General features: G+C 37.6%; 1 protein-coding gene and 2 long non-coding RNA genes across 3 annotated transcripts in view; 1 reads left to right on the top strand and 2 right to left on the bottom strand.

The window, feature by feature from the left end:
- LOC149096035 (uncharacterized) overlaps nt 1–13660 on the bottom strand; it is a 263969-nt gene that overhangs the window by 113550 nt on the left and 136759 nt on the right. The window lies entirely within an intron of this gene.
- LOC149096043 (uncharacterized) overlaps nt 1–13660 on the bottom strand; it is a 110336-nt gene that overhangs the window by 61514 nt on the left and 35162 nt on the right. The window lies entirely within an intron of this gene.
- On the top strand, nt 916–2300 carry LOC149096047 (uncharacterized). Its single transcript, XM_089281417.1, has 2 exons — nt 916–1289; nt 1989–2300. Exons 1-2 carry the CDS (start codon nt 1176–1178, stop codon nt 2298–2300), a joined length of 426 nt encoding a protein of 141 aa, XP_089137543.1. The 5' UTR covers nt 916–1175.

Genomic DNA, 13660 nt, shown 5'->3' with positions numbered 1-13660 from the left:
TTGCAAAGCGATACTAATTCCACGCGACGCTTTGCCTCGTAAGAATGTGTCACGCTCAACCACGTAACGCGCGATAGATGCGTAAGGTGACGTATTACCATTGTTGTACGTCGCCATTAACACGAAGGTACCACTCGGGGTCTGAAAGTTAAATGTTGACTGCAGTGGTAATATTTCACTCAGGCGGGAAATTTAAGTTTCAAAGCAATCATGTATTTTATTTCGACATCATCCACGGCACCGGCATGGAGGAAGAACAATCTCCTCCAGTGCCATCGGAGTTCAGCTCTACGCGTCTTGCACGGGTCACAAGCGCGTTCCTTGACCCGCACAAGAATTGGTATGTTTTGACGAAAGAACTATGTGGGGGAACGAGACCAGTTGACTTTTTAAAGAATGGCGTATTTAAGATTTTTCCCGATGAAGTCAAAGTAATCGCTTCGCGCGAACTCGAGCCCGCCAATTTATCGAGATGGAACAGACAGCCAAGAAATTTATGCGTGGCTTCGTCTTTTGGCCTATGTGCTGGTCTGTTAAGACAGAGGGAAATTCCAGCTGATGGTCTGATCAGTTCGCCCTCCTTCCAGTCGGTCGCAAGAATTATAAATTCTATCACCCTTGATTTGGAGCCATTGACGCCGCCGAGCAAAGTTGATTCTGGCGGGAAAATGGTTTACCTCGATCAACTCGAGAGCAACATCCAAATCGAGTCGCTCAAGGCTGAGATGGACGCACTCCAAGCCGAGATAAGAAATCTCCAGTCTCAAGTACAAGAAAAAACTCTGGGTGATTCCATCTCGCTATCAATATCTTCTCCAGAGTCTACGAAATCGTTTTGTTCCTCGCTGACTTGTTCGGGTCGATCATCGCCGACATCCCCATCGACAAGCAGCAGTTCAATTGAAGAAGTTAAAAGCAGTCCACTAGGATCGACGACGAAAAAGAGGCAAATAGCAAAGCAATGCAGTCAGGTGATGGCTTCCCTCAACGACGTCAGTGAGAAGTATCGTGAGTCAGTATCTTCTGTGTTGGGGAACGCGTTTATCTTCGGAAATGAAAACGAGAAAGAGCAAGTGAGAGATACTATTTCCGAGGTCGTGGATATGGTCTTGGATGCCAAGGGTCCCAAGAAAGGCTTATCTGATCTCTGATCATCGTCGACCTATGGGCGAATTATGAAATCCATGAGAGTTCCAGATTGGGCGCTTTTGTTTTTTAAGCTTCAGTCAAGGCTTCCTGACTCGGCGTGGCAGACATTGCTAAATTTGACGCAGCTTGGAAAGAGTGGAGTGAGTATACATTCTTACTTAATTTTATTTCTTTTCTTAATTAAATCAATTAACTTAAGGTGACGATATAAATTACTGAGGAATATTTGATGATTGTGAATGATCACCTGTACATCGTTTTTATCACTTTAAAAAAAAAAAAAATTAATTACATATTATTGCAGAACAGCCCTCGTACATGTATATATAAGGAAGTAGTACATGTAAAAGCTCTATTAAGCCCCGATCTCTGTCAACAGCCCCCGGTTTTAATAAGTCCCCTGTTTGAAAGTTGGTTTTTGTAACAAGCTCCCCTTCTCTAATAAGCCTCCCAACCCCTTTTGAAACATGAGATTTTGTAATTAGTCATCCCCGCCCTGTTCCCTCTTACAAAATCATTATGTCATGCGGCCCAGTTGGTTTGTTTTTAAACAAGTACACACTCAAACACATAGTACAGTTTGCTGCTCAAGGTTATTGAATAATAGAGTTTCACTGCAGTTGTTTGAGTTTTGTAAGTTTGTAAGTTTTGTATTTTAAGATGAAAAGAGCATGTTTGAAGATTTCCATTTCACTCATTGACATTAATTTGTACAGGAGAATTTGCCTGCCAGTTTCAAGCAAGACTTAGTGTGTCCATCGAATTTCATTAGTACAGTAGGATAACTTATGCTATAGTTTAAATTTTTGTTTTTTAATAATTATATCCATCTTGTTAAGAAATCTGATGATACACCTGTGCTGCTCACGAAAAATGAGATCAGAGCCATCAAGAAGCTTATCTTCTCTGTTGTGAGGAAAACATTGAAGATTGACAGGATGAATGCTGATTTTGATGCATGTGATGTAGACCTAAGTGCAGTGCTGGTGTGGGCCATCCGAGAACAGCGCCTCTTCTCAAATGACACTGAGGATATGGAATTTAATATCAAGCTTGATGGCCGTCCTCTTGGAGGTGTGTACAAGTTGTTTTGGTCTTTGTCCATTTTGACAACAATTGACAGGTTAATTAAGTGTATTTCATTCACTTAAAAGTACTTCGTGAATATAATTAATTTTCACCATGTGCGAAACCTTCAAATGGATCAAGCTTCTGGTGGTTGAATCGCAGAAGGATGGTCTACAGATTCCTGTAAAATTTTCTTTGGGCAAATGATTGTGAGCGACGCGAGAGCTTTTCAAAGTACGTCAAAAATGCAAATATTTGACCATCCGTCGTCAAATTTCAATTTACGGGTTAGACGTATACTTTAGCATGCGCCACATGACTTGACCTATGTTAAGTTGAAATAGACACAGAGCTGATAATTTCGAAATGTTCTAACCTTATTTGTTTCTAGTCGATCTCTCACCATCCGTCGCACATAAAGCTGAAGTTTGCTTTTGTTTACACAAGGTTAACGTCCGATGTACATCGCCTACTGTCAACTTATTATTGGTCGAATACTATGAATCTGTGACCATCTTTCTGCGCTTATGAACATCACTGCATCTAAGTCTAAAATGGCTGAGTCATTTGTAGATAGTTGCTTGCTTTACGCCTCGCCAAAATATTGCGTTTGATCGATTGCTGACCATTGCTGATAAGCGTGTCGGCGCAGCACAATCTTACAGCCGTTATTTGTGCGTCACGCAATGCTGTCACGGCATATGCTGCACATTTTGATCTATTTTGTATAGAGTACTCTCAGGATACGTGAAACAATTTAATCATTGTTCATCTGTTTGTTCATATATATAATAATATGTGTATATTTATATAATCGTGTTCTATAGTGTACGTGGCATCGGTCCAAATCACGTTTGTTGTACGTTCTGACGTTTCAGACAACAGCTGATAAAGCTATTGGCTGTACTCACTAGAATTTTAAGAAAATCGCCATAAACAAATTATAGATCAATGAAGCAAGAACTACCTGAAATAAAAATAGGAAATCACAACGTGTCTAATTCGTGAGAAAAACAGACTAAATAGCTCTAGCCCTGGCCATGCCATTTTATTTGGCGTATTTTGTTTGCTTAGTGGCGAGGCATTGGTATGCAACAGAAAATAGTGGACTGTTGTCAATACAGTCCAAAATAATCGTTAGTAAAATATTGTAAATAAAACACCTATTGGCCGGTTACCTCCGCGGCCACCATTTGGTCATTCCGAAAAGGGTTTCATTATTGTCTTTATCCTTGTTAAGCGGCCACCCAAAATTTAAGAACTTTGTTTTGGAAAGGGCGATGGCAGATAAGAGTCTGAAACTGAAGGTGCACGACGAGTGATAATTCAAACACACGTCTATCACGATTGTCGTGAATTGACTCCATGTTCACCAAGAAATTTATAGCCCGACAGTGAAAAATTAAATATTCAAGGTACGCCAACCTCTATTTAAGCGGCTAGCTCCATTAAGCGGTCACCATCCATTTCCCCGAGGGTAGCCCATTGTATTACATGTAAACCAAAAATAATTGCATAGCGCGAAAAGGCCTAGGTATAAGTTTAGCGTTACAGTATTACGCAGGGCATGTAGGTAGCGGTGGTCCAGTAAAAGATAACAACAGGGGCAATGGTAAACTATTCATTCTTTTCATTTCTTAATTCAATCTCTTCCTAGTCAACACGATTGTGTGCTCTCAGTGATTCTAAGCCTTACGGTGCCCTACGTATTAGGATAGAAATTGTCCTACCCCTACCCCCTAAAATGGGATGACAGCATTGCGTGACGAACAAGAAACCGCTGCAGGCAAGGATTCAAGCCATCAAACCATGACGTTCAAACGTAATATTTTGGTGTAGTGCAAAGCAAGCAACTATCTACAAATGACTTAGCCGTTTTTGACTTAGATGCAGTGGTGATCATATATGTCGAAAGAGGGTCGCAGATTCATGGTATTCGACCGTTAAATAAATTGACAGTTGGCGATGTACATCGGACGTTATGTAAACAAAAGCAAACTTCTGCTTTATGTGCGACGAATGGTGAGAGAAACACGTCAAATCGGCCTTGAACCTGCCTTTTACTGCAAATGAGGTTAGAACATTTCGAAATTATCAGCTCTGTGTCTATTTCAACTTAACATAGGTCAAGTCATGTGGCGCATGCTAAAATATACGTCTAACCCGTAAATTGAAATTTGACGACGGATGGTCAAATATTTGCATTTTTGACGTACTTTGAAAAGCTCTCGCGTCGCTCACAATCATTTGCCCAAAGAAAATTTTACAGGAATCTGTAGACCATCCTTCTGCGATTCAACCACCAGAAGCTTGATCCATTTGAAGGTTTCGCACATGGTGAAAATTAATTATATTCACGAAGTACTTTTAAGTGAATGAAATACATGTCTTCGAAATTTAATTATTTTGCACCCAAAAAGACAACGCAACATTCCCTAAAATCAACCCAGTACGCATTTAAACATTGCACAAAAATATTTGAGTGTTTTAAAGACGGAAGAATGATGTGGTTTTGTATGCAAGGCTCTCAAACTTGTGTATTAAAATGGTGCGTCAAATGACGATTTTAACTGAGTTTGGTAATTTGCATATTTCTTTGCAATAAAAGGATATTTTGCCAAAAAAACTATCCAGTATTCTTTGTCATGCCCTAGCCTATCTACCATGAAAATATAAGCGAAATCGAATTTTCGACCCTTGCCGAGTTATTTTCCATTTTTATGGACAGGGACTTTTAAATACTATTTTTAAAAGCTGTTTTTTACCTATTTTATGAAATAGATTAAAAATAGGTCAAAAAGTGTATTTTTAACGTAGTTTTCGACTGATTTTAATGGTGTTTAAACCTGTTTAAAGCACTATTGAAACAAAATTCGAAATGTATTTTGAAAAGCTTTTAAAAACATAGTTAAAATTCCAAAACTCGAAAACTTTGCTAAGTTTAAAAATATAATTAAAATAGTCTGTAACTACTTTAAAACTCTTTCGAGGAACACAGCATTTGGTACTCAAATAGACTCGAAATTCGAACGGGACGCGACTCGAACCTCGGTAATTTAAGTTTTCGAGCTTCGTGGGTTGAGGATCGTTGTAAAAGTATAACATGTCATTCTTGTGCAATTGACGATGTATAATGTTTCATTCGAAACGTGTTTCGTCTTCTAATATAAGATATGAAGTTCAAATTCATCGTGTGGTTTGTAAAAGTATAACATAAAGTCGATATAAGGCAGTGAACTTACGCTGAAACAACCCTACGTCATAATTAAAAGTTGGTTCTGTATAACCCAGTCTTCGAAACGTAGATAAGATGACATTAATTTTAATGTTTTTGATATACACTCACGAAGGTGTGACTAAATTAGAATGTTAATCAACAAAGAGGTAATAAAGAATTATAAAAGTTTAAAACAAATGCTCTCTTATTGAGGTAAAAAATTGCATAATAACTTTCAAAAAATAAATCAAAATTAAGATTGAGAACTTTGCCTTTCAAGTTTCGGCAACTCAGTGTTTTCAGCGTTCACTACGCAAACTAAACCACCTGATGTCTGGGGATTAATTTTGTGTGTAATCTGATTTACATTAATTTGCATATATATTAGTGTATTTTAAGGTTGCCGAGATTGCATAAATAGAATTGATTTACGAAAATGCTCGTCTGACATCCTTCTATTGGCGCTGAGTAAGATCCACAAAATGGCTGCACTACTTGTAAAGGAACCGGACAAGTAATGGCGGCGAAGCGGCTTTGAACTGCTATCATAAGAACTAACTTCTTTCGTACTAGAATTCTATAAAGATCGACGTTGTTTATATAGTAAGCCACCTTCTTGACAGCCATGAAATTGACGTTTATTCGTGAAAAACAGTGAGGTAATAAATATAGGTATGCGGACTTGGCAAGCTTCAGAACTTGGAAATGTGTCGGTAAAACTTGGGTGCACAAACACAAATGGCTAAGGTGTAAAGAGGGCGCTTCATAATATTAGCTGTAGAGACACGATGACTGAAGGTGAAAAGAAAAATGCCTTTAATTTGTTAAATCATACTTTTTTCTACTTAGTGAAGAAGATTTAACAATACTAAAAAATCCGCCTTAATATTTCACTTTCTTTTCAGCACAGTAAAACAAGATGTTATAATTAACTTGTTTACAGTTACAAGAAATCAGACTTTTTATAAAAGATAACAAAGCTAGCCGATCTAATATCAATAACCGCAAACTGTTCCTATTTTAATAACATCTCTTTTATTAACGTTTTATTATGAAGGCGACCGTCTGTCGAGCTGTACTGTTAATCGAGGTCCATGGTATTACGCTGTTGCTCGCTTTTTTTTTGTGAATCTTAAGGCTCCGTCCACACTACGCCGGAGGAAGTTGAAAGCGCGGAAAATTTACTCTGAAAATCGCGCATCAAATATTTTCCGGCCACACTATGCCTGAGTAATTTAAAAACGCAACAGTTACCGGCCATTTTGGTTTTGTGTTTGTGGAAAATTCAGTCGGGGAAATCACAAGATTATCGTGACGCCATTGTTTTCGGAAAGGTCCGAAAACGAAAAGCGGGCGTTTTCAAATTCCTCCTTTTTGAAGAGCGTTCGGCGAAAAGCTTCGTTTTCGTGACGGATTAGTGTAGACGGCAGGCCTAACCGTAGAAGTAAAGACAAAGTCTGCATGCGAACCAAGTGGCCCGTCAGGCCGGAGCTTATCCCGGTTTCTGTAGCATGAAGCGACTAGGAGTATCTCTACTCTCCTGGATGGGATGCTAGTCCATCGCAGGGTTACCCCCAGCATTAAGTTCGCCAGTACTCATTTATACACCTGGGTGGAGAGAGGCACTTTTCCAACTTATCGTGAACGCTCCCTATAAGGTTCTCCTGAATCTCCGCCTACGTTCAATTACCGGTAAATAAGCTTTCTGGTGCTATTCGTCCTCATAATCGCTTAAACCACAGGACAGTCAGCGTCTTAATAGGAGGAGCTAGTAGTAATTAATATTACACCTTAGAGCGGTTTTCAATTGACGGCCGAAACCAATTTAAAGAAAAAGACAACAGAACGTTTCATTTTGAGTGTCGAATGGTAATGAGACAATATCTTTAGTTTCGGTTTGGGTTTTGGTTTTACTACGGTTCGAGATTGGCTGAGTAGTCCAACTGGTAAGTAGTTGGTTTGATTTCCGTTTTACGACACTCAGTTGAAAACAGCTCTATATGGGAATTTTGGCAATAATGATAAAAACGGTTCCGTTTTCTCCTTCCCCTCGATGCAGTTTTCCATCGAGTTAAATACCAAGGCAATTTCCAGCAATTGATAGAGTTTGCCGATTCAGGGTTCATACAGCTCTGCTGCTGAGCGCGTGACATTGAAGATATCGATGATAAATTTCGTCATAATATTTTCAAAGCAGTCTGTGACTCCACTCGGCTACCCCTTGTCGATTATTTGCTGTAATTTAATCAGAAATGTTCTAAACGAGCAAGGGACTGGGTATAAATATTGAAAATCGATTAATTTGAAAAACTGAGCCTGTGATCTAAAAGAACATGCAAACGTTAGTACGCTTACCAAATGTCTGTATTTTTTAGTGCAAATACAAAGATGCAATACGCTTTTGAAAAGCTGTTATTAATGAGAGTGTTGTATCGTTTAGGGTGAGAGGTGTCGATTTTAAATATTCGTACCCAGTCCCTTGCTCGTTTAGAGCATGGCTAATTAACAAATATTGAATTTTGTTTGCGAAGGGAACTCGTAGTTGCGACGAGTTTCAAATATTTGACTGCAAATGTCCACGAGAAAGCAAGAAACCTCGAAAGACTTAAAAGGAGCAGGAAACTTCAAAAATGAGTAAAACAGAATCCTGATGGCAAATACTACTAAGAATGCTAATAATGTGCCGTTGTGGTATTGATTAGGTTAGTTGCATTACGAATTGACAACTGGCTGATGCCTATCATCTAGCTCTGTTTAGACGTTCGCGCCCCTTGAGACATTTCACTATGCATTTAATATCAAACGAACAGCCAAAGTAGGAAAAAAAACAAACAAAACAAAACAAAACAAAACAAAACAAAACAAAACAAAGAAGAAACCGTCTTAAAGGAAATGGAATTAAGAGCGTAGAAAGCTACTGGTTATCGTCACGGAACATAACAATAATAACAGGTATAGCCTACTAGAAACAGCCGGGTATTCTGAGATAGTCGCCCACATGAAATAAGCCATTCTGTTGGGGCTTATCTTTGGTGATTGGGCGAGTTGGTGAGCATAAAGATTTGCTTTTTAAGGTTGCTCACAGCTGTTTTTTCCATGGGCTCAACAGAAGCAAATCTGCGCGTAAAAGAGCCATGTTTGTGTTTCAGCAAAGAATCAAGTTTGCCCGTCAAGGAATCACCAGAACAGCTGTTCTTCCCATGCATTTGAAAGAACTAAGTTTGTATTTCAAAGAATTAAGTATGCGGCTAAAGTTTACGCTTCTAGAAATCAAATTTCCGTTTTACTGAATGCAGTCTGAGTTTCAAAAAAATCAAGTTTCCGTTTCAGAGAGTCAAGCTTTATTGTAGGAAATGAAGTTTTAATTAAAATAATCAGGTCTTTGTGACATCATTTATCGCTTTTATCATCGTACGCCACACTTGGAGCTAGATTATCCTTAAGCGTCGGCTTGATGCCTGTTCAATCATCTCGAACAAGCTGATTGGAGGTACGAGAATTTTATTTTGTTACGCTATGATCGCTATCTTTTCTTTTTTCTTACTTTCAGTAGCTTTGTTGTTAGCCTCAGCTATATTTATGCGCTTAATTTCGGAACCAGATTAAGTCTAGCCACAACAGGCTTTGCGAATTAAGTCATTTTGTCTCTGCATTTTCTTATGTAGAGCCATTTGAGCGGCAGTGCAACTTGATATGAGTACATGGTAAGTCTGAAGCAAATTTGTCTTTAAAATCAGTCTCTTGTAAAAAAAAAAAAAAAAAAAAAAAAAAAAAAAAAAAAAAAATGGCCAGTTCTTTCTTCTGCCTAGGTTGTTGTCAATTACCAATTCTTATCATTGTCTGTGACCACTTTTTACAAGAAAATTAAGTACAGTAGTTAGTAGTTTCTCCGATAACACTTTTAAGCAAGATCAAAAAGAAGATATGGCAAACTGGAGAAGTTAGGTAGGATAGCATTTCGTGTGGTAAAAGCAATTCACTCATTTCTGTCTAACATCTTGATACCTTTTCTGCATAGCAACTTTAAGGAAGATAAAAGGGCAAGTTACGAACTGGAGCACTTAGCTAGGATAACACTTCCTGTGGTAAAAGCAGTTCACTCAATTCAGCGTTTCATTTTTTTTTAGTTGATTTAGGCATTTCAATTGCTCCATATTAGAAACAATGGCGTAAAAGCGAACCGAAGCTGTTCTGTAACTAATCTTCCTATTTTTGACATTTTTCGTGCTTTTGATAGACGTCGAGTATCCTGATATCAGTTTGTTCGACCAAGAAAAAACTGGCATTAAAATGGCTACGGATAAAATAAAATCCACCACCACGTGAACCAGAAGAGAAATAGCACTTGTTTCATACAGTTCTTGTAATTATATGATTGCGTGAACTGAATTTAATGTAAGCCCGTTTAACTTCCTCGTTTGTTAAGGTTTTCCCTAAAATAAATTATTTAAATATTCTATTAAGAAGAGATTACTGGAGAGCAGATAAGACCTACGTCAAACCATTTATTTCCTATGTATATTTTCGTTGATTTACTGAAAAGCTTACGCTTATCATTATGACTGATGGGCCACTTTGGTGACATGTCAGAGAATACTGACATGAAGACTCGAACTGACATGGAGAATCATGTAGTATGAAGGATTGGTTTTAATATCGGTGCTTCTAAGCAAAACTTGAAGGGTTTATAAATAGCAGGAAAATATCTAAACGCATGATATTCAATAATCTTGCTGTGTCCTCGACGGAAAACAACATTTCCTTGAAGACAAAATGCAATTTGTGGTAGACAAAATTAGTATAAACAAATATCACGCCTCCGCCGAAATGATTGTAAGAATGGCTGTGAGTTGCTAATATCACCACTCTTGTTAGCGCCACTTCCATATCAATTTGTCTTCGTTGAAAAGGAGAATTAAGGTACGTTTTTCACTTTTCTTTCACAATCAGTAATAAATAAAGTCTTCAAGGTGAATAACATCGAGAGAACCACTTTCTCATATAGTGGACCATGAGTCACCGTGATTTTATTATACTCCTGTACCACACCTTTAAATAAAGCGGGGGAAGGGACACGGCTTTACTTTTAATTCTGATCCATTCAGTGAACGCCCAGTTAGTAATGTAAAGTTAGTAATTGTTAGTAATGAAAATTAGGTCGTCTAGTTTTGCTATCTTTACATTAAAAAGTCTGACCTCCTCCTTGAGCAACTCTTATAACATCCTGTTTTTTTCTGTGCCGAAAAGCCTTAAGCGAATTATTTTGTCGGATAGTCTTAAACATGTTAGAATCTCCTTCAATACGGCATTTTTTTTTTTTTTCACTTTCGTCCATCGTGTCCCTGCAGAAATATAACATAGCTCTCGTATTTACATATCTTTGCCATTTTTGTTCAGTTGTGCCAAAGATACGTATATTTATTACGCCTCTGTTGGTCAAAAATACGCTGGTACTTCAAGGTTGGCAAGAAAGTCACTTACTATATAATGTACACAATGTCGCTGTTTAAAATACCATTTGGAATTAAGTACATTAAGTTCTTAAATCGCAGTTCAAAGCCATTACGCCGCCACAGCTAGATTCCTTTGGGATTACGTGTTCCGCATTGTGTGGATCTTTACACAAATTATGTCAGACGGGCATTGCCGTGATCAATTACAGCCGGCTTGCCCGGCAACCTTAAATACACCAAACAAGGAGAAATACAAATCAGACTACACCCAACATTGGGATTTCCTCCACGAGATGATCTCGCATATTATATTTGCGCGGTGAACATTGAAAACACTCTGGCTCCATAGCTGCAATGGTAAAGTCCGAAACCGTGTTTTTTCGCTTGTTATAAACTGTTAATATTCATTGTCACTATTGCTTCGGAATAACTTTACCGCATTAGGAAGGAAAACAGTTCACTTTTAATTGATAAATTCATCATTACCTTTAACCAATAAGCGTTTTACTTTAATCTAGTTGCACCCCATTGAGTATACATCAGAAATTAAAAAGAATTTAATTAAAACACATTACTTCTGTCTTTTAAAATTTGTGCCTTAGATTAAGAACTTATCACTGCCTTTATTTTACTCTACCAAAATGGACTCACCAACACGCAAATCAGTAGACTGGTACAATTCTGAGGAAGTGGCGTGCCACAAAATGTTCAAAACATTTTTTTTTTTACAATTTTATGTCATCAGACGCGAGTATTCACTAGCATTACACTCTTTCTTTCTTGTATAAGAATATATTTTATAAGAATATCGAGGCTAAAAGTTGCGAAATTTTAAGAATATCTTAGAAATAAACCCGAGGCTGGGATTTTGGAAAGAATATAAATTTGTGTGATGAAAATTTCTAAATACAGTACAATTATATGCTTTCAGCTAAACCGTATAAAATTCTTCCTTTCTCTAGACGTCAAAACTAGCCAAAGAGCGACAAAAACAGCACCAGCCGTATGTTCGATGCTAATAACATTTCGATAAGAAGTTATATGCGTTATATCAGGCTTAAATACCTGCAGGCTGGCTCCAAAATTACTTCAACACCATCGTGACACCAAATATATTCAAAAGCAGCAGTGTCATACGCTATGATCTAAGAATATTCACAAGAATATTTTCAGCCTAAAATCGGCGGAAAAATAAGAATATACTTAGCTTCGGCCGGTAAAAAAACAATGTTCTTATATAGACACATGCCGGGTGTCCTGTACGACTCATCTTTACCAAGAACAAACTCGGCGAAAAGTTCCCGATCAGTGAAGAAAAATATATCTATCCTGAAAGTCAACTGCCAAAGTCTACCGGCTAAAAGAGAAACATTTCTTCATCTGATTAACGATGCAAAACCGGATATAATTATTGGAACTGAATCCTGGTTATCTCACGAGCACAGCAACAATGAGTGTTTCCCTACAGTGACCTACCAGGTAGAGAGGAGAGACAGATCAAACGACCCTCACGGCGGGGTGTTTATTGGTGCCAAAAAAGACCTAGTACTAGTGAGAGAAAGTAACCTGGAAACAGTTCTGTAATATAGAAGTCCGTACGAATCTGAAATTACAATCGACAAGGATATAAACTTCGTAATAACTTATTCTCTTGATTATTTCCAATGTCACACCACATCTGTGATTATCTAGTGGTGAATACTGAACTCTTTTTTGGTGAATGAACTGAAGAATGTTTTTTTTTTTGGGTATTGTTATTATTAATTAACATTATTTATTTTATTTTCTTGCACCTTGCATAAACTATTAGCGGAAACTAAACGGTGCGCCAAGACCAAACACACTGCTGTTTATACTTCATAATCTTGATCTTGGTAGTTTGAATCAAACTATTCAATCTCTTTTCTTGCAGATAATCAGTGTTTCAGTGACAGCTGATTCATTGCTGCTGGTTTAACTTGTAAATAGCTTTAATTCTGTGTGGCGAAGATATTTTTTTAATATGTAGATAGTGTCCCCAGTTATATTTTTGTCAAGCTAATTAAAATTCTCTTTCATTCACTCAAAGAATATTCTTGGAAGTTTAAAACTAGTAAATACCATTAATTTATGATTTTCAGTTGGTATTTACAGTTTATTGAAATCATAATCTGTGTAATTTACAACAGAGTATTCTTTTTGCGAAAACACCCTTTCATTCGGTGATGCATTAGCGCTGAAGAAAGTTTAAACCCCGTCCATGTTCATACTACGACGGAGAAATTTAAGAACGCAGTTTTATTTCTACGGTTTGGCTTACCATCCACAATAATCCGTCACGAAAACGGTGGAATATTTGAAAATGCCGGCTTCGCGGTTTAGTGTGGAAGGAAAACATTTTGACAACGGATCTTTTCGAAATCGATGAAAACGTTGTAAACATGTGATTCCCAGCCAACTTTTTACTCAAACACAAATCCAAAATGACCGTCGATTGTTGCGCTTTTTTCAAACTATTTCTCTGGCATTGTGTGGACGGGACCCAAGAGCTAAACCAAAGGCTACTAAAACTAAACAAAGTTAATGGAGTTCTTAGAACTGTTTAAAAACTGAGTCCATTAGCAGACGCTGTTTTCCTCGGGTTAATCACTTCTACTAACAGCTACCATGCTACACTAGTTACAATCGCACTAATAAACTAAAAATAAAAATTGAATTTACTTTGATGAATTACAGATCCGCAGTTGCGTCAAACAATTGACCAGTGTGAAACAAATGACGTCTATATATGCAA

Source organism: Orbicella faveolata, unplaced genomic scaffold, assembly GCF_042242905.1.
Source record: "Orbicella faveolata isolate gen_17 unplaced genomic scaffold, um_ofav_v1 contig_48, whole genome shotgun sequence".
NCBI classification, from domain to species: Eukaryota; Metazoa; Cnidaria; class Anthozoa; order Scleractinia; family Merulinidae; genus Orbicella; species Orbicella faveolata.
This window is presented reverse-complemented; position numbering and strand designations above follow the sequence as displayed.

What these genes read in the sequence shown, in the direction of transcription:
- LOC149096047 (XM_089281417.1), top strand. Translation starts at nt 1,176, where the DNA reads ATGAAATCCATGAGAGTTCCAGATTGGGCGCTTTTGTTTTTTAAGCTT. An exon ending in CGCAGCTTGGAAAGAGTGGA is followed by an intron (nt 1,290 to 1,988) that starts GTGAGTATACAT and finishes CATCTTGTTAAG; the next exon opens with AAATCTGATGATACACCTGT.